The sequence below is a fragment of the Papaver somniferum genome, chromosome 6, assembly GCF_003573695.1.
Source record: "Papaver somniferum cultivar HN1 chromosome 6, ASM357369v1, whole genome shotgun sequence".
In the NCBI taxonomy this organism is placed as follows: Eukaryota; Viridiplantae; Streptophyta; class Magnoliopsida; order Ranunculales; family Papaveraceae; genus Papaver; species Papaver somniferum.
In genome coordinates, this window is record NC_039363.1 from 34,066 (window position 1) to 61,073 (window position 27,008).

Here is a 27,008-nt window from a genome sequence, read left to right on the forward strand (position 1 = left end):
TGTAAAACTCAGTAGTGAATTGGGTTTGTCTTGGAAGATAAATAGCTTTGATGTGGTGAATTAAAGGGTGAAATCTGATGTCGTTATCTATTTCATGTGGCTGTGTATGGAGTTTAAATTGACAGGTGTAATCCATGAAGGTTCTGAGATGAAAAATGGAGGTGAAACTGAGTGTACTTCTTTGGTTTTCAGATGGGATGGTACAATAGGTGTTTTGTAGTGAACTCACTACAAATGGGTCAATCAATGTTTTAATTAACAAATAAGAGATTATTGGTGAAAAGAGAAGAAATCAGAGTATAGAACATCAATGGAAGAAGGAAGAAGAAGAAGACTAGATCTCAGAGAGATGAAGGAATATGTGTACGAAGATAAGTTTCAGATAAAAACAATAATTCTTAGTTGCTTACAACCACAAAAGAGTATCCAAAATAAAGGTACAAGGACATTCACGTAATGCATGTGAATGGTGTTAACAACACACTAGAAATTAGTAAGGGAAGCCGCACGAGGTGAGGTTCATGACAACTTCCTACTGATCCAAATGATAATTGTCCTCAAGGATCGCCTTAGGAGAGATCTATAAGATAAGGGCATTGTCCTCCCAATTTACGTCATCTGAAGTAGAATGAGACCAATGAACTAACACCTGAGAAACAATATGCTTGTTTATTTTGATTAGTTTTGATCCCAGAATTTTAAGTGGATAAATCTTCATGCAACCTTCACTATCAAGAGTTGTCAAAGTAGTTTGAGGAGTAAACTTTTGGCCTAAGTTGAGTTTGAGTTGAGAGACATAGAAGACAGGGTGGATCCTTGAAGTTGTAGGAAAATGTAACTTGTAAGACACCTCCGGAACCAACCTTAGATATGACTTGAAATGGGCCAAAAAACTTAGCATCAAGATTGAGGTTTATTCTCAATTGAACTGAAGTTTTTCTGTAAGGATATAGCCTGAGATAAACCCAATCCCCTTCTTCAAATCTTCTTTCAACCCTTTTCTTGTCGTCTTGTTGTTTCATTCTATGTTGTGCCTCTTCCAAGGTGGACTTGCGTAGAATGTTCATAGCTTGCCTCTGCTGTAAGTAATCATCAACTTTGGCATTAGTTGCTAGAGGATAAGAAATAATCCCAAAATGTGGTGGAGAGTATCCCTATAGAGCCTGGAAGGAAGTAAGATGTAGTAGACTGGAGTGGTAGGCGGAATTAAACCACCACTCTGCTAATGATAACCAACTGATCCACTTAGTTCTCCTGTAAATTATCATACACCTGAGATATGTCTCCAAACAAGCATTAACTCTCTCAGTTTGGCCATCTGTCTGAGGATGATAGGATGAACTGAGATGGAGTGAAGTGCCCAATTTTTTGAATAACTCTTGCCAAAAACTGCTCAAGAACACAGTGTCTCTGTCAGATATAATTGTATGAGGAATACCATGGAGCTTGTAGATGTTATCAACAAACATTTTGGAGACAAAGTGAGTTGTATAAGGGTGACTTAAAGCAATGAATTGGCTATATTTAGTGAATATGTCCACTATGACCATTATAACTTCCCTCCCTTCTGACTTAGGAAAAACTGAGATGAAATCCATGCTAATATGTTGCCAAGCATGCTTAGGGACTGGTAATGTTTGTAGTAGTCCTTCAGGTAAGGTGTTAAACCCCTTGTGCCTTTGACAGATGTCACAGTCTTCTACAAACTTAAAAATTTCTTTCTTCATGTTGGCCCAATAAAATAAAAGATTTAGCTCTGTGATAGCTTGACCGTGTACCTGAGTGTCCTCCCATGGAATATGAATGAATGATAGTCATAATTTGTTGTCCGAGTTCTCCAGTGCTGCGAACATAAGTTATTCCTTTGAACCTGAGTATGCCTTGAGAGTAAGAATAATGTGGTACACTGTTAGCTGAGATAAGTAGTTTCTGTATAATGCCTTGAGCATGCTCATCTGTCATATAGCTAGAGACAACTTCTGTCAGCCAAGTTGGTTGGACTTCAGGGATATCATGGTAAAGAGAAGGTTGTTGTTGAGAGACTTTGGACAGTGCATCAACAACTTTATTCTCTGAACCCTTCTTGTATACCAGTCATAATCATATCCAAGTAATTTTGATAACCACTTTTGTTGAAACAGGGAATGTAAACTTTGCTCCATAAAAAACTTAATACTTTGATGATCTGTATATATCTTGAAGTGGTTACCTAGCAGATATGATCTCCATTTATTATCTGCCATAATTATGTATGGCTAATAACTCCTTCTCATAGGTAGAATAAGCTAGAAATATGACCCCCGTGCTTTTGCTGAAGTATACTATTGGTTGCTTATTTTGCATGAGAACTGCTCTTACTCCAATATCAGAAGCATCTGTTTCTATTTCAAAAGGATTTGAGAAATCAGGTAGAAACGGAACTGAAGTTGTTTCCCTGGCTTGCTTGAGTTGATCAAATGATAATTGTGCTGCTAGATTCCATTTGAAATTATTCTTCTTAAGCAACTCAGTGAGTGGCTTACTGGTTAGCCCATAATGTTGTACAAATTTTCTATAGTATCCAGTCAACCCAAGAAATCCTCTTTAATGTTGTTGGGAGAAGGCCATTTAAGCAGGCACTCTATCTTTGATGGATCAGCTGCAATCCCTTGTGCATTAATGATGTGACATAAATATTCAACTTGTGGTTGTCCAAATGAGAACTTGATAATTTTAGCAAAGAGTAAATGCTCTTCTATGAGGGACAAGGTGGTTTTGAGATGTTATAAGTGGGTTTTCATGTCAGGGATATAGATAAGGATATCATCAAAGAATACTATAATGAATTTCCTTAGATAAGTCTTAAACACATCATTCATGAGATCTTGAAAAGAAGCAGGGGAATTAGTTAAGCTAAAGGGCATTACCAGGAATTCAAAGGGTCAAAGCAGTTTTGTGAACATCAGCTGGATAAACTCTGATTTGATGATAAAATTCTCTTAGATCAATCTTGCTAAACACCTTAGATCCTTTAAGTTCATATAGAAGCTCCTTAATGATTGGTATTGGATATTTGTCTTAGACAGTAAGATCATTCAACTTTCTATAATCAACACAAAACCTCCAACTGCCATCCTTCTTCTTGACTAATATTATAGGAGATTAAAATTGCTATGGATTGGTTATATTACTCCTGCAGTTAGCATTTCTTGAACCAGTTTCTCAACCACCTCCTTTTGAACATATGGTATTCTATACGGCCTTTGGTTTGGAGGAGTGGATAACGGTTTAAGGGGAATGTGGTGATCATGAGCTCTGGATGGTTGCAGGCTTGCGGGTTCCTTGAATATTTTTTGGTAAGTGCTGAGTAATTCAGAAATTGGAGGAGGTATTTATGGTTCTATCTTAGTAGATGTTATGGAAAAAAGATGACCAATAAGGCCATGCTTATTCTTCTTGAGAAATTTATTTAAAGATGAAACAGAAATTTGTGTTACTTTGGTTGTTTCACTTGCACCCTGCAATACCACATCTTTCCCTTCTTTAGTAAAAGTAACTGATAGATTTTTAAAATCAAAGACCATTCGGATCACTTCTTTCATCCAATCAACACCTAAGACCATATCACATCCACCTAGTTTCAGTAGCCTCATGTCATACTGAAATTTGTGCCCCTGCATCTGCCAACTGAATGCAGGACACTTAGCATCACTGACTGGATTATTGCCATCTACTACAACAACTTGTAAAGATCTAGCTGGTTCAATGTAAACTCCACATAATTTAGCAGCTTCAGGATCTAAAAATTTATGTTTGCTTCCACTATCAATCAGTATTGTAAGTTGCTTCTTCTTACTGACCCCTTGAATCTTGATTGTTTTATGTGAGACATTTCCTGATAAGGCATGAACAGATATCTCAACACCTTCTTCAGCATCTTGAGGCAAAGCTGTGTCAGAAGGAGAACCTTCAGATGGGCTATGTGTATCTTCTTCTTCTGTAGCTAACATAAATATATGTTGTTTTACACACTTACGACCCGCAGAGAATACTTCATCACAATTATAGCAGAGTCCCTTGTCTCTCCTAGCCTTCATGTCAGCATATGATAATCTCCTAACTTGTGGGTTTGATGTTTGTGAGCTAGATGAACTGGAATTAAGAGCTTTTGGTAACTTTGGGCTAGTTACAGGGGAAGTGAGGATCTTGTGGGTATTGCAGTTTAGAGATAAATGGGTAAGGGTCTATTTGAGTTTTTACCCTTCTTTGCTGAAATATCTAATAAAGCTTCTTGCATACGAGACAAGTAAATAGCATGAGATAAAATCTTAGGAGAAAACATTAACACATGCATACACAATTCTTCTTTAAGACCACTTATGAAGCTAGAAGTAAAATAATCTTTTGTTAAGTGACGATTCTTAGCTAGCATAAGAGCCTTGAGATCTTCAAATGTTTCTTGATATTCTAACAAAGTTCCCACATGAGAAAGCTTGTTAAATTCACCAACAATACATCATGTCCTAGTTCTTGAAATTGTTGCTAACAGAAGTAATAAATTCTTCCCATGTAACCGGTGGCTTACCTTCTTGATAATCTTGGTACCACACATCAGCTCTACCTTATAAATGTAATAATGCTATACGAACCTTCTGCTCATTCTCAACAATATGTATGAGAAAATACTTTTTACATTTTCGAATCCAAGATCTAGGATTAGATCCATCGAACTTTGGAAATTCTACTTTAGGTTTTTATTGATGATGTTGATGGTCATGAATATAAGTATGTGAATTAACTGTGTATTGAGTTGAACCATGAGACTTACTAGTTCTTGGTTGATTACCTACACTAGGAGATTCACGTAGAAGTCCGTTAGAGCTCTCTGGAATTGGAACATGACCAACATGAATTCCAGCATGTTCTTCACGACCTTCTTGTAGTAATTCTCTGATGGATTCTAACAACCTTGGTGATGGTTGTTCATAGTGATGATCAACCTTTTTGAGCAGATCCGTATGTTTATTAGCAAGCTCATCTTGTCTCTGGTTGTATTTCTTTTGAGATATAGCTAACTCATCAATTTCCCGGTTTATTTCATCAATTGTATCCTTGTTAGCCATGGAAGCAGTCGTAGAATCGAATGCTCTGATACCACTTGTATTGAACTCACTACAAATATTCAGGTTAATCGATGTTTTAATGAACATAGAAGATATTATTGGTGAAAAGAGAAGAAATCAGAGTATAGAACAACAATAGAATAAGGAAGAAGAAGTAGAAGACTAGATCTCAGAGAGATGAAGGAATATGCGGAGGAAAATAAGTTTCTGATAACAACAATAAATTTTAGTTTCTTACAACCACAAAGTATCCAATATAAAGGTACAAGGAAATTCACGTAATGCATGTGAATGGTGTTAACGACACACTAGAATTTAGTAAGGGAAACCACAGGAGGTGAGGTGCATGACATGTTTTATCTGGAGATGGTTTGCAGTAGAGATGCTATCGAGTACGAAGCAGAGCAATGGATTATGGAGCTTCTGAAGTGCAGTTGGTAGCAGATGTTGGTTGCTGTTGCAGTAGATGAATGCTAGTTCAAGCGCAAGAATGAAGAACATTTAAGGATCCATTGTGTAAGTAGTACATTTAAGGACCTCCACCCTATGTTTTAGTACCGTTATTTCCTTCCTAAAATTGATATATATTACCTTCGTGTAAGCACTAACTTTTTGGTATTTGTATAAATGTAAGATAATAGACGGGATCAATCAGTACATTGATGCTCTTCTGTTTTGAATACTTGGAAATGAATGCAGAGGTAAGTAATTATCCCGTCCCATGTTTTCGATGAAACATTATAGATAGTTAACTATTAAAAAAAACTTCTTGAATGCTAAAATCTTAGGTCTTGTTTATCACAGTTCTTCTCTCAAATTTTGTATCTACTGGGTTTAGACTTTAGGATGTTATGTATATATGAAACTTGTTCTTGTTGAAATTATGTCTCCATGTCTCGATGATAGAACCAAATTCTTTAGAAGCTTTGTTTGAGTGGATGTTGTGTTTACATTTTTGTGCCTTTCTTCTTGCAAAGTGATTTCAGGTTGTGAAGGAGATAGTTTTAAGTTGTTTGTTGGTTGACATGTATGGTCTGTATTACTATTTATCTGTCTATTGATTGTGATTTTGATATGTTGTTTTGTATTGACGAATCTGTAGTGCAATGGTAGCACAACTGATTATATATCAAAAAATGTGTCTTCGACTCATGCCAGGCTCATTCAATTGTGTATAATTTTTCTTTTGGAGACAACTTTTGGTAGTTTCCTCCGCATCCGAAGACAACTTGTGATAGTTTCCTCCGCATCCAAAGACAACTTATGCTAGTTGCTTACATATTTGGATACAACTTGAACAAGTTGCTTCTATATTTGGAGACAACTTGGGCTAGTTGCTTTCACTTTTGAAGACAACTTTCGGCTAGTTGCCTTCATATTTGAAGACAACTTGAGCTAGCTGCCTCACATTCGGAGACAACTTGAATTAGTTGTCTCCATTTATTTTAGCAACTTGAGTTAGTTCTCTCCATTTTATTGGAGACAATTTGTGCTAGTTTCCTCCACTTCCGAAACAACTCGAGCTAGTTGCCTCGTATTTGGAGACAACTTCAGCAAGTTGACTCCACATGGTGGTGGTGGTGGTGGTGTCGATGACGGCGGAGGTGGAGGAAAGTAGTGATGGTGGATGTGAGGAAAGTGGTGGTGGTTGGTGGTAGCGGTGGTGGTCGATAGTGATGGTGGTGGTGGTGGTAGCTGTCGGCGGTTGTGGTTGTTGGTGGCGATGGAAATTGTCAACAATGACGATTAGCGACGGCGGTGGTGGTGGAAAACGGTGGAGGTCGGCGACGGTGGTTGACAGTGGTGATTGAAATTGGGGGTGGAGGGCAATAGAGGTAGTCTATTTTTTTTCCTCCTTAATAGTGATTAGTGGAAGTGGTTTGTATATACACTATACAAAAGAGGGTATTTTAGTAATGTATTAATCTTAGGAGTATAATTTAAGTTGGTAATGCTATATTTCAATGGGATCCATTGTAGAGGTACATAGATAATGTTTCCAATTTTAAACGGGTTTTATTCTGGGTACACAAATTTAGGAACTGGTCCCGTTAAGGGACACGACTTTTAAAAGTAGGGTTCGGGTCCAGTGATACCCGGGAGGACCCGGACCCGTTGACAACCCTAATTACACATACGTTGTATGGTTGCTTTTGTGTGGAGGAAAGTGGTATTATTCTCCACCCATGTTCATAAACAAATAAATCATATCGCTAGGGAGTTTTTCTGGAGTCATGACTCATCAGTTAATAAACTCCACCCATTAAGGTAGACCAAGCTAAACAAAGCAATAATAAAAAGGGGTCTCGGCATAGGTACAAGTAGTCATCACAATAAATCCTTTATCATGCAAAGAATCTGAAACATTCACGACCCACCTAATTCCATTTGCTCTAAATTATACAATGAGAATATCTACAAAATCAACCTATCTTCTGAGAAAACACACATATTCCTTCACCCTTCATCCCGTAATGGAAGCAAATAGCCTCAGATCTACCTTAGAACAACTCATCCTCCATTACATCGGAATCGGTTTAGACATACCTATCCATGCAAACATGATACCTCAATCTTAAAACCTTGACCCTTCCCCAAGGATGCCCAATCCAGTCAGCAGATGATCTCATTGACCCTCTCACACATAACTGGAATCATGATCAACTGAATAACCTGCCACACGCTACTGTCCAACGCATCATAAACAAACACCTTTCCCTAGACATGCCTCTAGACAAAATCCTATGGTTGCATTCAAAGTACGGAAAAAACTCCATTGCCACCGGATACTATTGTCTAATACAACAAGACAACCATTACCACCTAAACCCCCTCCCATCCCACAAATTCTTTTGGAACTTACCATGTCCACCAAAACTACATATTTTCTTTTGGAAAGCTAAACTGAAGGTCTTCTGACCTTTCTTATTATTTTACACCACATCAAATTCACTAACTCCAACCAGTTCCACGGTGTAATACCGAACCAGGAACATGCTTATTCACCTCCCAATAACAGTATCTACATTGAACAACCTATTATCTCCTCTTTTAACAAATCAAACCAAACCAACAACCTCAACTCCCATATCACTGTAAACAAACAAACAACCATTTCAAATTTTGTAAGACTCTGGCCATACCCCCTTTGTATTAGTTTTTTTTTTCTTTTCTGGAACCTCTGGACGTCAAGAAATGAATTAGTTTTCAAACAATACCATACAACCCTGAAAAACATCCTGTCATAAACCTTGAAGCAACATCAGGAATTGGAATGGAAAAAAAAAGGTTCTTCCATCGGTTATCCCTGGGGACTCACCAACAAGGGTCACTCCAACCAATATCAGAGCAACAAGAATGATATTAGCAGGTTGGACCAGTCCGGATCCGGATTAGAAAATATCAACACGAATGGGGATGATAAGGGACATCCAGGACTGACGGGAGCAAGTTTTATTTGCAGGGATTCGAGTGCTCAAACTAGCAACAAGAACGACAACAAAGAGGCAGCGACCAAGAGTTATCTTTGAAACCAATTTGAAAAATCTGGTGCACTTCATAAAAACGGAGACTGAAGCTCCGTGTTATATCGAAGGAATGATTACGGAAATAAAACATTGAATGCGACAAATTCTTATTGAGCTATACAATACAAATATAGAGAATCAAGCAGCGGATGATCTGACAAACTATGCAACAGACGCAAATTAAACAAAAAACTTATCAACAACAATATGGGAATGAGACTAGACAATCAGATATTCTCTCAACCAAATGACTTTATAGGTACAAAGCACCCACGTGTAATAGCAATTTAGGCTTGTTTATATTGTTTTTTTTGAAGCATGGGAAAAACAGAAAAGACAGGCCTGGAACAGAAAGAACATGCATGTTCTTGTTGATCTTAATATTCATGCTTCAAAAACGTAAAATAAAAATGTAATTATGCAGCGGATGCATTGCTCAATGAACCTACAGGCTACAAGCTGCACAAGTTAGACCACTAACTAATTTTTGTTTTTCCTTTCAAATTATTAACTAATCATCTGGTCATCATAAACTAAATGTTAATCAAAAAACTTTTGATTGGGTCCAAGAGCACCATAGCTTAGTGGTGTCGTATCAACTCCAGTAAGGAGAAAATCAGGGGTTCGATCCCCGTCGCCGTAACAATCTATGGTAGATTAAATGTATAATGGGCTAAAAAAAGTGTTGGGCAACCTGCAAGCAAGCTGTGTCCCACTTCTTCGCTTCCTCTACTTTAAGACTTCCGCCTCAACCCCACCTCATCAAAACCTATACTAATCAAAATTATAAGAAAATTAAATGATCATTCATTGGCCAACCACACCTCAATTAAACAAATAATAAACCCTAATTCAAAATTCAAAACCAAAGTCCAAATCACAAAAAGACAGTCACTTCTTTTTTTTCCTTACAATTCCAGACCAAGGAGAAAGGAATATTTTTCTCTGTCTCATCTCTGAAAAACAAAAACCCCCAAAATTTCTAAACAGAAATTATTACCAAACCTTTGTAAGAACCAATCAAATCACATCAAAACCAAATTTCAGTTACCCCCACCATCAAGAAGATAACTTAAATTAATCAAATTTCTTCAACTTTGATCATCTCGAAAGATCAGATTTCCAGAACAGAGGGAGGAAGAAGAAGAAGAACTAGGAGAGTAGCTGCAAATGAGTTGATTGAATTAGAGAGGTGCGAATTTGATTGAATTTGATAGGGAGGAGAAATGGGTTTAAGGAAAGTGGGAAAGTATGAAGTAGGTAGAACAATTGGAGAAGGAACATTTGCAAAAGTGAAATTTGCTCAAAATACAGAGACTGGTGAAAGTGTTGCTATGAAAGTTCTTGATCGTTCTACTATCATCAGACACAAGATGGTTGATCAGGCAATACTGAAAAATCCCTCCTTTTCCATTTCCCCCTTTTTAGTTATACCATTAATTTCTAGGGTTCTTGAGTAATTTGATGATTGTAGACTTTAAAATTTCAGTCAATGAATAAAGGGTTTTGTTAGTTTTTGGCTGTGATTGATACCATAGTTTGAAAATTCAGAATTGACATGTTTTTTTCCATCAATTTGAGTGTTGTTTGAGTAATGTCTGAGCTGAAAATTTGTATCCGCAGGTTGATTCGCCGATTTGATACAATTTTCAGTGATTTTGAGATAATTTATGATAACTCCCCAAATTCTCATGTTTGTTACTAGAATTAGTGCTATTATGTAAGCTTTGTAAACAGTGGATGTACGATTTCGAGTGTTGGTGTATTGAGTCGTTTAGCTTGCTTATTTTGCAGATCAAGAGGGAGATATCAATTATGAAGCTTGTTAGGCATCCATATGTTGTTCGCCTCCATGAGGTATTAGCGAGTCGTGCAAAGATATACATTATACTGGAGTTCATAACAGGTGGTGAATTATTCGATAAGATTGTAAGATTTGCTAACTCAAATCTCCAGAAGTTAATTTCTAATTATACCGTATCTCATATCTGAAATCGTGAACTTAAGTGTTGGTCTTGCTTTACATATGCTTGTGCAGGTTCACAGAGGGCGACTCAGTGAGACAGAAGCTAGGAGATACTTCCAGCAACTTATTGATGGGGTGGATTATTGCCACAGTAAGGGGGTCTATCATCGAGATTTGAAGGTGTTCCATAGCTGGCATCTAAAAACCTGTTGTCCATTTACTGTCGCATAGTACTTACAATTATTTTTGATGTTCATATGCAGCCAGAAAACCTTCTTCTTGACTCCCAAGGAAATCTGAGGATTTCAGATTTTGGACTTAGTGCTTTGCCTGAAGAAGTAAGAAACTAAGATTCCTCGGCCCTCGCATTGTCAATCATCTAACTTCAGTATCCATCGCTTACTAAACTATATGTTTGTTGCATATTTGTTGCTAGGGTGTTAGCCTTCTGCGCACCACTTGTGGAACTCCTAATTACGTTGCACCAGAGGTATTTTTTGTGGACAACTCTAACTGAGATATCTTGATTTTTATAACCATGTGTTGTCATATATTGATAATGAAGTTCTCTCAACCCTTGATCCGTCCACTGTAGGTTCTGAGCCACAAAGGTTATGTTGGTTCTGTAGCAGATGTCTGGTCTTGTGGCGTCATTCTTTACGTTTTGTTGGCAGGCTATCTTCCATTCGATGAGCTTGATCTTACCACCTTGTACAACAAGGTGATGTTTCCTCACTATTAAAAATACAAAAAGTTACAGTCTTACTCTACTTACTAAGCTAGTCCTCGGTCTGACTACTACTAACTGAAATCGTTCTATTTCTTCTGCAGATTGGGAAAGCAGAGTTTTCCTGTCCATCTTGGTTTCCTGTTGGTGCAAAGTCCTTAATATATAGAATACTGGACCCAAATCCTCAAACTGTAAGTTTAACCGTATGATGTCTGAAATATCATCTTGGTTTCCTGTAAGTTTCATCTTGGTTTCCTGATAAGCTGTATGATGTCTCATTTGTTATTTGTTGCCATAGGGCATCATTCACCATTCTCTAGGCACATTTCATGCCAAACATAGTTATACACCAAAACAGTGAAACATAATTATACACCGAAGTTTTCAAAGTTCTGTTCTGTTCTTGATTGATAATATCTCTTTTTCAAATTTTTGTAGCGCATCCGAATGGACGATATCAGGGATGACGAGTGGTTTAAGAGGAGTTACGTTGCTGTTAGGCCTATTGAATATGAGGATGTTAACCTTGATGATGTATATGCTGCCTTTGATGATCCCGAGGTTGGTTATTCTATCAAACTTGATCTCTAGTGAAATTTCTCTCAAACACATTGATCATGCACCTGTTTAGCCTCTTCTTCCTCTGAGATTGACTGGCCTGATTGTCGATGGTTTTTGTTTTCCTTCCCCACGGGTGATCTAATTTTCCAGGATCAGCAGGCTAAAGCTGAACAGTGCGGAAATGAAAACATGGCACCCATAACGCTAAACGCATTTGACCTTATCATTCTTTCTCAAGGCCTGAACCTTGCATCAATCTTTGACCGTGGACAGGTGTTCACAGTGAATTTCACCAATTTTTTTTGTTGCTTTCCTTTTCGTGTTCATGTGACAGTAATGTCTCCTTGTACCTGTATAGTATTGACAATCTTCTGATCTTACCTGACAGGATGCGAAACACCAGACACGCTTTCTTTCAACTAAACCAGCTAAAGTTGTTTTATCAAGTATGGAAGTTGTTGCACAGTCGATGGGTTACAAGACCCACATTCGTAATTATAAGGTGATCAGTTTCAACTTGCAAATAGCCCCTTGCATCTCCATCTGAGCTTTCCTGTAATTCCATTTGCTTCTCACGCTGTCATATAGTAACAGTCCTTCAAAAACTCGTTTAACCCGAGTGGTGAATTCATTTTTCAGATGAGAATGGAAGGTCTTTCAGCAAATAAAACTGGACTCTTCTCTGTTATTTTGGAGGTAAGTTGTGTTATGGTCCATTACCTGCCATTTTTTCTTCGTTTATGTTACTGCACATAGATTCATCCAACCTTGTCCTAATCCAGATTTTTGAGGTCGCTCCTTCGTTCTTCATGGTGGATGTTCAGAAAGCAGCTGGCGAGACTGCCGAATACCTTAAGGTCAATCATTTTTTGAAATTTCCTCTTGCAAGTGTTGTCTATCTAGTAGCTGCAAATTCTACATTTCTTTTCTTATTTTACCACTTACAAAAATATCTATGGTGTTTGCAGTTCTACAAAAACTTCTGTAGCAATCTCAACGATATCATCTGGAAACCGCCAACGTCTGGATCCACCAAGTCCTGGATCAGTAGGAGTACAAAGAGCTGATGGTCTACTCTACGAATCCCTCATATGGTGTTCACAGTTACTTTGTAGATTGATTATAGCTTATTGATCCCATAGAAGGTCACTTGAGCATTATGACCTTGACAGTACCAAATTGCTCGCGCAGCAAATTTTTTTTTGAGTGTATTTACCTATTTGTATTAACCAATATATGATATACGAGTTTCCTTTTCTTTCAAATTTTTATGCTTGGGTGTGTCCGTAGTCTGGACCATGTTACTTGAATATCTTCTCAGATTAATGAATTCAATGCATGACAGTTTGCATACATTTGGATCAGTTTACGCCAATCTAGATATACTTCATATGTACTAGTCAAATGCAGAAAGAGAAGCTATGAGGCAAGTCTGCATTTTCGAGTTAACCAAGCATCTAAATCAAATCTGATAAACGCAGAAATATTATACTATTACTATTAGAATGTGTTCTGTTTTCAACTGGGAATTACAAAAGGCATGAATTCCTAACCAAACCTCAAAAGAGTAGCAACTGGAGACTAAAAATTAAAAGAAAAAGAAACTAGGGGCTTGAAAACTTAACCACACAATCAGATGAAGCCCATGAAAACGCCTGTAACTGCTCAAGAATTTTACCGTTGGCATCTTCTACTTCCTCAGTCGTAGGTTTGTTCTTATTCAGATATTCCAAATGATGTGATGAACTTCCAAGCGTAATGGTTTGAATAACTAGAGCAATCTCCAAAAATAATTTAACCACCTCCATCTCCTGTCTGTACCCATTGGAACTTCCGAAATTCAATTGACTTAAGCCATAACAGCAAACAACGAGGCACTATATTTACCGAAAAAGGATTGTCAACGTCTTCGGGAGATAAAAAGAGCTGCAGCGGGTTGTGGGTTCACCCGAAAATGAAAAGATTAATTTACTTATTGCAATGCAAATCGAAAGCATACTTCTATTTCTTGTTTCTAATTGATTAACATTACATAAAGGAAAAAAACAAAAAAACAAAAGAAAATAATAATTACTGTGGAGAAGTCTAGGACTATGTTTACAAGTTGGCGTGTTTATACCTGATGGAAGATGAGTGATGTTAAATTCAGCGAACACTGAAGAACTATTTCGTATAGTAATCCAACACTACAAAAAAAAGTATGTCCTAGGGACGGCTGTTTTCTAAAAAATGTCCCTAAAGAGATTTACTAGGGACGGCCATGGTCTGCACAACCCTATTGTTCATGGAATAATTAAATTAAGGTTATAATATGGCCATCCCTAAAAGAAAACACGAGAAAATAGTGCTAGTGATGGTGGAACTGGGAACCGTCCATAATACCTTTTTGTGGCCGTCCCAAAATCCCGCTGTTTTGTAGTGCAATTTGGTTATACTAAATAACATCCACTTCAAAACTGATACATGAACAACTATTGTTTCTGAATTTCTTGATTCATGCATATATACTCAAGGTTCATGTGTTTTGTTCCCTTTTTATCATATCGTGCTTTAATGCTGCGAAGCTAAGACGATAAATTTCAGCAATGTAGAGACAAACTTTAGGTCTCTAAGTATCGCAGTCATAAATATTCAAACTCAATTGTGGGACTAGTATTAATGGATTCTTCCTTTATAGAATCCATACATCCACAAAAATTGAAGTCTGAAAACCCAATCAACTCTAATTGGGTTGAGTAACTAATTGTAAGATATAAGTGAAGATAAGTATCTCAAAATCTTGATAGCTTCGGCATAATTTGTTCTTCGATTCTTTAGGCATTTAGTTAACATATCAACAACTTGTTATAAGTTTCATATTATAATTAGGACGTAATGAAGATTTAATTTATATCTTATATCTAACATGAAATAAAATCTGTTAAATATGTTATTATCTCAAAATTCTTTGAATATTCGATATATGCCTTATACGAGAGCTTTATTAATCCATATGATATTACTATCACATGGTAAGCTTCATTCATATCCTTTACTTCAAAAAACTATAGATATATGCATAAAGTCAAGATCACTACTCGTAGGTAGTACGTCTTAACATACAAGACCAAGAGAATGAATTTCTCCCACTGATCTTGAGGTATATGCATAAATCTGTAATAATTTCATCCAAAACTTGAAACATTTATAGTTTTGTTGAATTTTATATACCATTATGGGAGGATGCTGAAATTTCATACTCTGATTTCTAAAAATTTAGACTACAATTTATCATCAGTAAAGGCTATTTTCACATTTAATTAATGCAACTCTTAGGTCATACTGAGCTACTAATAGTACTATGACAATTCTGAATAAGTCTTTCGTTGACACGAGAGAAAAAATTATTTATAATCAATGCATCTTTTCGGAGTAAAATCTTTGGCAATAAGTCTTGCTTTATACCGCTTGAAGTTGCTATTACAGTCGTATTAGGTCAGAAAGACCCACTTTCATACAACTGATTTGTGTCTTTTGAGCAATTAAACAATATCCGAGACTTGACTTTCAACCAATGATTTTTTCTCACATAGCATCAATCCATTAATCAAAATTATTACACATAATATTTGTGTACCTAAAACCGAGTCTTTGTCATTCCATATCAAAATGTAATAAATTCTCATAACAAAATCACCGAAACAACATGAATAACTTTCTTTCAACCTCTGTTGAGACCTTCTTAATGCTGGTTCATGTTGTTATCAAAAGATTTCTTTATTGGCAGTAGTTATATTATGGAGTGTTGGATCAGTAATTTGTGGTCTTTCATTATCTTACATACTGATAATGAGAAGATTCACAATATCGGTAGAAATCTTAAACAAAGGGATTATTATCATGATTTCTTGAACGATATATCCACGTACTCCCACTGATTATGACATCGCTAATGAATTTATAATTTCGGTTTCAACATATCTCATACTACAGTTAGAACATTAAAGAATACCATGTGGATTATTTAGGAAAACCAATAAACCAATAATAGTTTAGAAATCCAATTTTCATTCTTTGGAATGTAAGCCCTCACCTCCAACTGAACAACCATAACTTAAAGGTGATTTAAACTAGGTTTCCAGCCTTTCTAGTCCAAAGTGTGTCTTTGAAACTACTTTAATGGAAATCTATTTAAATTACACAGTTGCAGAAAGAACAAACATTCACAAATGTATAGCCAGTATGCATGGTTCATCATTCTTCTAACCATTTTCATAAAAGTATGATTTATCCCTTTGATATACACCATTATGCCAAGGATGAGTTAGCCTTGTATATTGAGCAAAAATTCCGAACTTTTGAAGATACTATGCAAAATCCTGTTTTTTCATACCTTTCACAATATTCACCACTTTTGTCAGACTTTATGATTTTTCACTTTATCTATAATTTCTTCTCAACTTCAATAATGAATGTTCGATAAAACATCCATGGATTGAGACTCAAAATGTAATCGATAGATTTACATAATAATGGGAAAAATCATCAGGTGATAAACAATTTTATCTTCCAAAAATTGGACCATTAAAAGTCTAAAAAATAATCATAATATACAATTAATAAGAACAAAAGCTGAAATTTATATTAGAGATAAATGACAATTAAGCTTACAATAGGTACGTACCTTCAATAAGATTCTCACGTGGGTAAAACCTTATCAAGGAACAATGTGAGACATGAAAAACACCAGTACATATTTTATCTTCTCATACACACAACATTATGTTTGTTTAATACCATAACTAGAGTCACCTGTGGGTGAATCTCGTCCTAACATGTATTAACAAACTCAAAATAATTCTAATGTTTAACCTAATACATCGGAATAATAGTCACCTGTGGGTAGCTATTATTTCACATGTGTATGAAACATTTAGATAACCTTAATGCTTGTCTAAACGTGTGAACCAAAACTACTTGTGAGCAATATTGTTCTTATCGTTAAATCAAACTAAAATGACTTAAAATATACAAAATTTACCAAATAAGAGCATAGCATCACTGTGGTGATGACTAATCTATCCAACAAACATGTACAATTTCAAATATCACACTAACTTTTCTTGTGATATTGCACAGTCCTAATCAATGATATGGACATCCTTGATCTGATCATAAAATTAGTTGATTATAAACAATTATGAGTAACCCTAAAACATTAATCATAAACCTTTACTCAAAAACATGTCATCATACATAAATTGTAAAAACAAATAACACCCTTTAATTGAAATTTCCAAAAATAATGGACTTTTCGTAAAACAAAATCTAGCATTAAGCAAGTCTATAAGTATAATTCAATAATGAAATTTCATTGAATGATGCATCACTCATTTAAATATGATACAATCTTAAAGATCATGATAAATAATGAATATATGATGAATTAATATGAAAGGTGTTAAATAGTCAATGAATATCATTTCAGAAATATGGAGAACTTTATCAAAAATAAAACCTCAATTTCATAGAGGATGCAATGTGTTTTGGACAACATAATAAAAATATTCATGAAAATATGAAAAAATTCGTAATAGGTTACTCAACTCGATAATGAGTTAATTTATGTAAATTTTCTTTTATGCACTTTTAATAAATAACGTAAGATCATGTGCCAATATTTAATCATCATAATGTATGATTAGATATTGTACACTTCAATGTTATCTTAAACATGTGAACTCAAATTACCTGTGGGTAATTTTTGTTCTAATACGTTTAAGCAAAACAATATTATAAGCACTTGATATAATAATGATTAAGACTGGAAAAATTATTTCACATCACTGTGGTGATAGCCAAACAACTCAAAAATAATGCAATAATAAATACTAAACCTTGCCTTTACGGCTTGGCGTATTTGTGCTCACAATAAAATTATTATTATTGCTAAGATAAAACACTCTATTATCACTGTGGTGATAACTAAAGAATTATGACCTAAGAATCTTAAGCGCAATAATTTTGTATGTACAATTGAAATTATCATCAACATTGGGAGAAAAGAGAAACATAATGACACAAGACACCCTCAAGATTCAAATAAATTCATATAATATGATCAATAATCATATCAATCAGTGTTTTATTAAACATGTGAACTCCAATTTCCTGCGGGTAAATTTTGTTCTGATATATTAAAGAAAAACAAGATTACAAGCATTTGACAAAAATTGTGATCATGACCAAAAAATGATTTGACGTCACTGTGGTGATAGCCAATCAACTAAAATAATGTCATTATCACATGATGTCGATAATTGCAAAACCTACACTTTACGATTTGCAAATTCATGCTTATAAAAACATTACGATTATACTGAGATATAACACTCTAGTATCACTATGGTGATAACTAAAGAGTCCAATAATAATATTTATAAGTACAATCCCATAAAATTTAAAGAAAAAACGATACTGTGAGAGAAAATATACCATAACGCACAAGCACACAAACCATATCATAATGCACACACAAATTTAATGTTGTCAAAAAATGGTTTTGATCATAAAATTTATAATGTAACTCGATAAAAAATCGTTTTATTGTTTCGATAAAGAGGAAGCGTAAATTAAATTACAATAAAAAATTGGTTTCATTAGTTTTAAAATTAATACTGTCTCGTTATCTTAATATTAACTAACACGTATACATGCCCACATGAAAATATTAATGTTTTAATTTTCAATGTTTTAATAACCATTCACGTGATGAAAATATTTTGTTTATCTTCATTTGCTTTGGAGCACTTATTGATTCTTGTTATAAAGATATAATGCCTAATAAATATTTTCTCATGTATATCATATCTCCAGTTTACCCCCCTTTCACATACAAGGTAAGTACTCCCTCCGTCCCACCATTAGATGACCTACTTAGTTTAAAACTTTGTTCCATCATTAGATGACATATTTCATAAATAAGGGAATATTTCTAAAATTATCATTTTGATTGATTATCGGTAATTAAGAAATGTGTATAATTTGATATTCATGTTTATACTCGTTACGTAGGTGTTTTAAAATGCTTTTGAATGATACAAAGTTTACGAAAATTCATGGTATAGTTTGAGAGATAAATCATTTCTAAATTTTACAAATTTTTAATCCTTAAGGGTATAATTGTAAAGAAGACTTAAAAATACCCCTTTCATTTCTTGCCTTAAAATTTGTGCAAACTTAAACTAGGTCATCTAATAGTGGGACGGAGGGAGTATTATATGAACTTTAGTGGAACAGTAATGCATGCTTATGACTACATGATGTCGACATTATTCAATTTTATTTATCATCATTATTACGTTCATTATTACCTCATATGCTCATTATATGCCAGAATAAACTCATTAAGCCAAAAAATAAATGTATTAGGAAAGAAAAATTAATTAATTTAAATGAAATAAATAATAGAACATGAGTATTAAGTTAAAATATATTTTCCTTCAAAAGTAGGTAGGTCATTAATGTTGAAATATATTTTTTTCCAAATTAAGAGAGAGCAATATAAAAATATAAAAGAAAATAATAAGCAATAATGGCCACAAGATCTTAAATTGTATACCATAATTTTCAACTGATTTGATTTTGATGAGATAAAGGAAAATCACACATGATTTTGATGAAATAGTAGTAAATCAAACATGAACACGAAGTGTGAGCATGATATGGGTCATCATAGTTAGATGCAAAAAGTAATGCAATTCCATAAGAATAATTATGTTCAAAGAAGGAAAAAAAAAGTGAACAAATATTAAACCCAAATTTATGTTATTATTGCATACGATTAGCGGACGATCATGAGTTCTAAACACAACTTCTGATGCCAACTATAAGTTCTAATTTTATAGATATACTTAATCAGGATCGTGAACTTCATTATAATCAAACAATAAATATGAAAGAATAGTATATGAGAAATACCTTATAGCACAATCCTTACTCTGTGATCGATCAATCTGGAACAACGGTAATACCTTGTGGATGTCATGGTTTCTCTCTCTTGACCTTAAGCATAATGAGTAATTCATTCCTTGGATATAATAGTGATGGTAGAGGACCAAGTTCCTAGGATTTTAGTATTAGCCTTAGATCTCGACCGTCCATCAAAGAAGAGATATATTAAGAATCTGACTCCTTATATAAACCAAGTTATAGATATTTAGCAATATCCTAAATATAACCAGATTCTCACATGGGCCCAATAAAGATAATTATCCTATAAAAAATTATCTTACATATTTTGCTTTTCAAAAATTCGAAAACAATAAAATATTAAGAATAAAGCTTCTTAGTGACTGACCCACCCACACTTCATAGCTTCAGCACAAACCCTTAGTATTCCGGACAACAAACCCTGTAATAAAATATTCACTTTATTATCATCTTCTTACCTGTCTAGTTTACCTACCAAAACTCTTTAGCAGCAATCCATTTCTGCATCTTTCTCCTTCTCCTCTTTGTTTCACCAAGTAGCTAGGTGGCTACTTCTTTGCTTCTCATCAGTCATTTCATGAAACCCATCAGAAACCAGTTTTTGTTTCTCTTTCTCATTCTCCTTCCTTTTCTTTAGTTTTTTTTTTCTCTAATACCCATCAAACCCTGTTCATATCTTCTCTTTATTTTCCATTCTAAACTTGTCAATAACTAAATGGCTACTTCTCTGAGACGTGTAAGTTTTTTTTTGTTTGGATTTTTTTCTTTTCTTTTTTGCGGTGAAGCATGACAAGATTATGATAGTCATCATCGATTTTATCTTTTATGTATATTATTCATGTATGGTAAGAGGGTGATGATGTTGTGTTTCTATGAATGAGAAAGAAAACAAGTCCCCTTGTATGGTTTTAGATGATGTCAAAATGGAGATTGGGGATTTAAGCATGTTGTGTGGATCACATCAGATGTGCGTGGTTAATTAGGGTTTTTAATGTATTAAAAATCATGAGATCATGTGATTTATGGATTTCTTATATTTTCTTTTTAGGGATGCGGTTTATTGATTTTCTGTTAGGATTTTTTTTTTTGGTTTATTTTAGGATGTATAAAAATCATTAGATTCTTTTATTTAGGGGTATATTTAATTTATTTTCTTTCTTTCTCATTCAATGAATCAATAGATGTGTGTGATGCTGTTTATACTTGTTTTGACATCTAAGTTTCAGTGAAAAATGGAGATATTGTTTACTTTCGTAGGTTGTTCTTACATGATTTAGGGCCTTTGGGGGTACTGTTTTAGTATTTGTCCATTTGTTATGGTCCGATTCAGTTGTAGTGAAAGAATGATTTCTTAGTTTTTGTACGATTTATGATGTTTTCTTTGTGCTAATGAGAAAACAAGTAATTCTGTGAGAATTTAGATTATACTGAGTCCCATTCACCATGCAGCGGCGTGCAAGTGATGAAACAACTATTCCATTGAACAATCAGAGATTGAGGACTGTGACTAAAACCAAGTTAATCAGGTTTGTTCCATCCAAGCGTCATGCAGTGACCAGCCCAACCAGCACTATCTGTAAGATATTTTTTATAGCATAATTATCTTTATTGGGCCCATGTGAGAATCTGGTTATATTTAGGATATTGCTAAATATCTAATCCATGGTTTATATAAGGAGTTAGTATCCTATTTATACTCTTCCTTGATGGACGACCGAGATCTAATGTCTTATACTAAAACACTAGGAACTTGTTCCTCTCTCTACCTATGAAAGAGAAACAATAACCATTACTATTGTATCTAAGGAATTACTCATTATGCTTAAGGTCAAGAGAGAGAAACCATGACATCCACAAGGTATTACCGTTATTCCAGATTGATCGATCATAGACTAAGGATTGCGCTATAAGGTATTTCTCATATACTATTCTTACATATTTATTGTGTGATTATCATGAAGTTCACGATCCCGATTAAGTATATATATAAATTAAAACTTATACTATCTTCTGTAGAAAGCGAATGATTGGTTTAGGATTCCATCAGGGATTTGCCATCCATGACAGACAATTCAGGTTTGTGTAGTTTAATTTGTTTGACTTGGTGCCATTTTATGAAATTTTTACTAACTATTTTTGTTTCTATGCATCTCAAATCCTTCCGATTTGGAAGATGAATGAGAACAAAGCCTTCGTATTGAAGTCACATTTGATATTGATATCGAGGGTATCGTAATCCGTATCTACCAGGGACAAGCATTCTAATAAAGAGATACAGATTACCATCAAATCATCTGGAGATCTTTCTGAGAGTGAAATTGACAAAATGGTTTGAGATGCTCAAAAGGTTCAGAAGTGGAAGTCCTTGATTGACATGAAGCACAATCCAGATACAACAGAGATAAGCCTGACCGAATACATGGACGATATCCTAACACAAGTTGGAAAGAAGATTGAGGATGCCATATCTGACATCGGAGCTGCATCTGCAGAGGTACTAGTATGCTCCTTTCTATATTCTTTTCATGGTTTCTTCAGTTATACCTTTGGTTACATGTTGGTTATTGAAATTTGTATCTCATGGTATTTCCCTATGTCGATTGTAGTGAAAGCATTGTCATATTTTTAATTGCGTACAAATAATAGATTGATATGTTTATGATAATGAGGAAGCAAATCATTTTGTATGGTTGTTTGATACTTTTGATGTTCTCAAGTTCCTTGTTATTATGCAGACATACTAACTTCCGTTTGCCGTGCACCTTCCTACAACTAATGCCACAGATTTGACTGTTGTACCATTCATCAGTCAGAGATTTGGGAGCAAGGCCAGGCTATTCAGTTCCAAGCCTCATCGCAATGATCCCCATTCCGATTCTACTGGAGAGCAAGGCTAGGATTCAAAGTCTCCTTTGCCTTCTCGAGTGGACTGGAGAGAGAAAGGCGCTGTTACACCTCCGATGCACCAAGGGGAATGCCACTGTTGCTGGGCTATTGGTCCAGTTGCAGCAGTAGAAGGTTTGAATTTTATTGAGAAAGGTGAACTTGTAAAGTTGTCGGTGCAGCATGTCGTGGATTGTGCAGTCGATAATGGATGCAAAGGATCTAATCCCGAATTTGCTTATAAATTTATGAAGCAGAATGGAGTATGCACTACAGAAGAGTATCCCTTCACTGATGAAGATTAAAAACATGTCCCAAAATTTTCATCCCTTGTTCGTATCGGGTGTTGTCAAAAGGTGGCTGTTGGTGACCGACACGCATTAGGTCAAGAGAGAGAAACCATGAAATCCACAAGGTATTACCGTTGTTCCAGATAGATCGATCACAGACTAAGGATTGCGCTCTAAGGTATTTCTCATATACTATTCTTACATATTTATTGTGTGATTATCATGAAGTTCACGATCCTGATTAAGTATATTTATAAATTAAAAATTATAGTTGGCATCTAGAGCTTGTGTTTAAAACTCATGATCGTCCGCTAATCGTATGCAATAATAACATAAATTTGGGTTTAATATTTGTTCACTTTTTTTTTCCTTCTGTGAACATAATTAATCTTATGGAATTGCATTACTTTTTGCATGTAACTATGATGACACATATCATTCTCACACTTCGTGTTCATGTGTTTTTTATTACTATTTCATCAAAATCATGTGTGATTTTCCTTTATCTCATCAAAATCAAATCAGTTGAAAATTATGGTATACAATTTAAGATCTTATGGCCATTATTGCTTATTATTTTCTTTTATATTTTTATATTACTTTCTCTTAATTTGGGAAGAAAAATATATTTCAACATTAATGACCTACTTAATTTTGAAGGAATATATATTTTAATTTAATACTAATGTTCTATCATTTACTTTTAAATAAATTAATATTTCTTATCTAATACATTTTATTTTTTGGCCTAATGAGTTTATTCTGGCATATAATGAGCATATGAGGTAATAATGAACGTATTATGATGAAAAATGAAATTGAATAATGTCGACATCATGTAGTCATAAGCATGCATTACTGTTCCACTAAAATTCATATAATACTTACCTTGTATGTGAAATGGAGGTAAACTGGAGATATGATATACATGAGAAAATATTTATTAGGCATTATATCTTTTATGGAAGGAATCAATAAGTGCTCCAAAGCAAATGAAGATAAGCATAATATTTTCATCACGTGAATGGTCATTAAGACATTAAAAATTGGAAACATTAATATTGGCATGTATACGCGTTAGTTAATATTAAGATAACGAGACAGTATTAATTTTAAAACTAATGAAACCAATTTTTATTGTAATTTAATTTACGCTTCCGCTTTATCAAAACAATCAAACGATTTTTTTATCGAGTTTCATTATAAATTTTATGATCAAAACCATTTTTTGACAACATTAAATTTGTGTGTGCATTATGATATGGTTTGTGTGCTTGTGCATTATGGTATGGTTTCTCCCACATTATTTGTTTTTAAAATTTTATGGGATTATACTTGAAATTATTTTGAGACTCTTAAGTTATCACCAAAGTGATGCTATAGTGTTATATGTCAATATAATCATAATATTATTATAAGCATGCATTTATTAACCATAAAGTGTAGGTGTTTCAATTATCGACATCATATGATAATGACATTATTTTAGTTGATTGGCTATCACCACAGTGACGTCAAATCACTTTTGGTCATGATCACAATTTTTGTCAAATGCTTGTAATCCTGTTTTTCTTTAATATATCATAACAAAATTTATCCGAAGGAAATTGGAGTTCACATATTTAAGAAAACACTGATTGATATGATTGTTGATCAAATGGATATGAATTGATTTGAATCTTGAGTGTGTCTTGTGTCATTATGTTTCACTTTTCTCCCAATGTTGATGATAATTTCAAATGTACGTACAAAATTATTGTGCTTAAGATTCTTTGGTCATAATTCTTTAGCTATCACCACAGTGATACTAGAGTGTTTTATCTTAGCAATAATAATAATTTTATTGTAAGCACGAACACGCCAAGCCGTAAAGGAAAGGTTTATTAGTTATTATGGCATTATGTTTGAGTTGTTTGGCAATCACCACAGTGATGTCAAATAATTTTTCCAGTCATAATCATTATTATATCAAGTTCTTATAATATTGTTTTGCTTAAATGTATTAGAACAAAATTACCCACAAGTAATTTGAGTTCACATGTTTAAGATAACATTGTAGTGTCCAATATCTGATCATACATTATGATGATTAAATAATTGACACATGATTTTACATTATTTCTCAAAAGTGCATAAAAGAAAATTTATATAAGTTAACTCATTATCGAGTTGAGTAACCTATTACGATTTTTTTTCATATTTTCATGAATATTTTTATTATGTTGTCCAAAACTCATTGCATCCTCTATGAAATTGAGGTTTTATTTTTTGATAAATTTCTCCATATTTGTGAAAATGATATTCATTGAGTATTTAACACCTTTTATATTAATTCATCCTGTATCTGTTATTTATCATGATCTTTAAGCTTATATCAGATTTAATGGGTGATGCAACAAAGAATTTTCTTCAAAGAATTTTCATTATTTAATTATAATTATAAACTTTCTTAGTGCTCAATACTAATTTAAAGTTTAATGTGTTTGGGTATTTTTCAATTAAAGCGAGTTGATATTTCAGGGTTACTCATAATTGTTTATAATCGACTAATTTTATGATCAGATCAAGTATGCACATACCATTGAATGGGACCACGTGATGTCACAAGAAAAGTTAGTGTGACATTTGCATTTCTACATGTTTGCTGGATTGTTTAGTTATCACCATAGTGATACTAAACTCTTATCTTGTAAGTGTTGTATATTTTGAGTAATTTTAGTTTGATTTAACGATAAGAACAATACTGCTCACAAGTAATTTTGGTTCACAAATTTAAACAAGCATTAAGGTTATCCAAATATTTCATATACATGTGAAATAATAGCCATCCACAGGTGACTACAACTCACATTATATTAGGTTGCACATATTTGGAATTGTTGGAGTTTGTTAATACATTTTAGGACGTGAGTTCCCCACATGTGATTCGAGTCATGGTATTAAACAAGCATCTGCAGAGGTACTAGTATGCTCCTTTCTATATTCTTTTCATGGTTTCTTCAGTTATACCTTTGTTTACATGTTGGTTATTGAAATTTGTATCTCATGGTATTTCCCAATGTCAATTGTAGTGAAAGCATTGTCAGATTTTTAATTGCGTACAAATAATAGATTGATAAGTTTATGCGAATGAGGAAGAAAATCATTTTGTGTGGTTGTTTGATACTTTTGATGTTCTCTAGTTCCTTGTTATTATGCGGACATACTAACTTCCGTTTGTTGTGCAGCTTCCTACAACTAGTGCCACAGATTTGACTGTTGTACCATTCACCAGTCAGAGATTTGGGTCAAGGCCAGGCTATTCAGTTCCAAGCCTCATCGCAATGATCTCCATTATTCGACTGGAGAGCAAGGCTAGGATTCAAAGTCTCCTTGCCTTCTCGAGTGGACCGAAGAGAGAAAGGCCACTGTTACACCTCCGATGCACCAAGGGGAATGCCGCTGTTGCTGGGCTATTGGTCCAGTTGCAGCAGTATAAGGTTTGAATTTTATTGAGAAATGTGAACTTGTAAAGTTGTTGGTGCAACATGTCGTGGATTGTGCAGTCGCCAATGGATGCAAAGGATCTAATCCCGAATTTTCTTATAAATTTATGAAGCAGAATGGAGTATGCACTGCAGAAGAGTATCCCTTCACTGGCGAAGATCAAAAATGTGTCCCAAAATTTTCATCCCTTGTTCGTATCGGGGGTTGTCAAAAGGTGGTTGTAGGTGACCGGGACCTAATGCGTGCGGTTTCTTTCCGACCGTGTTCAGCTTCTTTGTCTCCGGAATTTCAGAACTCCGTTGATTATTTAGAATATAAGGGCGGAATCTTTTACGGAAGTTCAGGCCTTGTGAAGTTACCTCAGGGGAGTGCATTGGGTCATACAGTATTGATAGTCGGTTATGACAGTGAGAAAGGCCAGAAGTTTTTCATCATTAAAGAGTCGAAAGGAAAGAATTGGTGGGGGGAGGGGTTGGGGGGGGGGGGGGGGGG

At 34.5% G+C, this 27,008-nt stretch overlaps 1 protein-coding gene and 1 pseudogene across 2 annotated transcripts; both read left to right on the forward strand.

The window, feature by feature from the left end:
- Nucleotides 1–9,460: 9,460 nt before the first annotated feature.
- On the forward strand, nucleotides 9,461–13,241 carry LOC113286608 (CBL-interacting serine/threonine-protein kinase 8-like). 2 transcript variants are annotated; one of them, XM_026535170.1, is made up of 13 exons: nucleotides 9,461–10,014; nucleotides 10,424–10,558; nucleotides 10,668–10,775; nucleotides 10,859–10,933; nucleotides 11,032–11,085; nucleotides 11,191–11,316; nucleotides 11,427–11,516; nucleotides 11,764–11,886; nucleotides 12,046–12,159; nucleotides 12,275–12,388; nucleotides 12,526–12,582; nucleotides 12,669–12,743; nucleotides 12,855–13,241. In XM_026535170.1, the coding sequence occupies exons 1-13, from the start codon at nucleotides 9,856–9,858 to the stop codon at nucleotides 12,951–12,953; spliced, it is 1,329 nt and encodes a 442-aa protein (XP_026390955.1). In that variant the 5' UTR covers nucleotides 9,461–9,855; the 3' UTR covers nucleotides 12,954–13,241. The 2 variants fall into 2 exon arrangements, with proteins under 2 accessions (XP_026390955.1, XP_026390954.1); XM_026535169.1 differs by having other exon boundaries at nucleotides 9,472–10,014; nucleotides 12,037–12,159.
- Nucleotides 13,242–22,231: 8,990 nt separating this feature from the next.
- Nucleotides 22,232–27,008, forward strand: part of LOC113286511 — a 7,204-nt pseudogene continuing 2,427 nt past the window's right edge.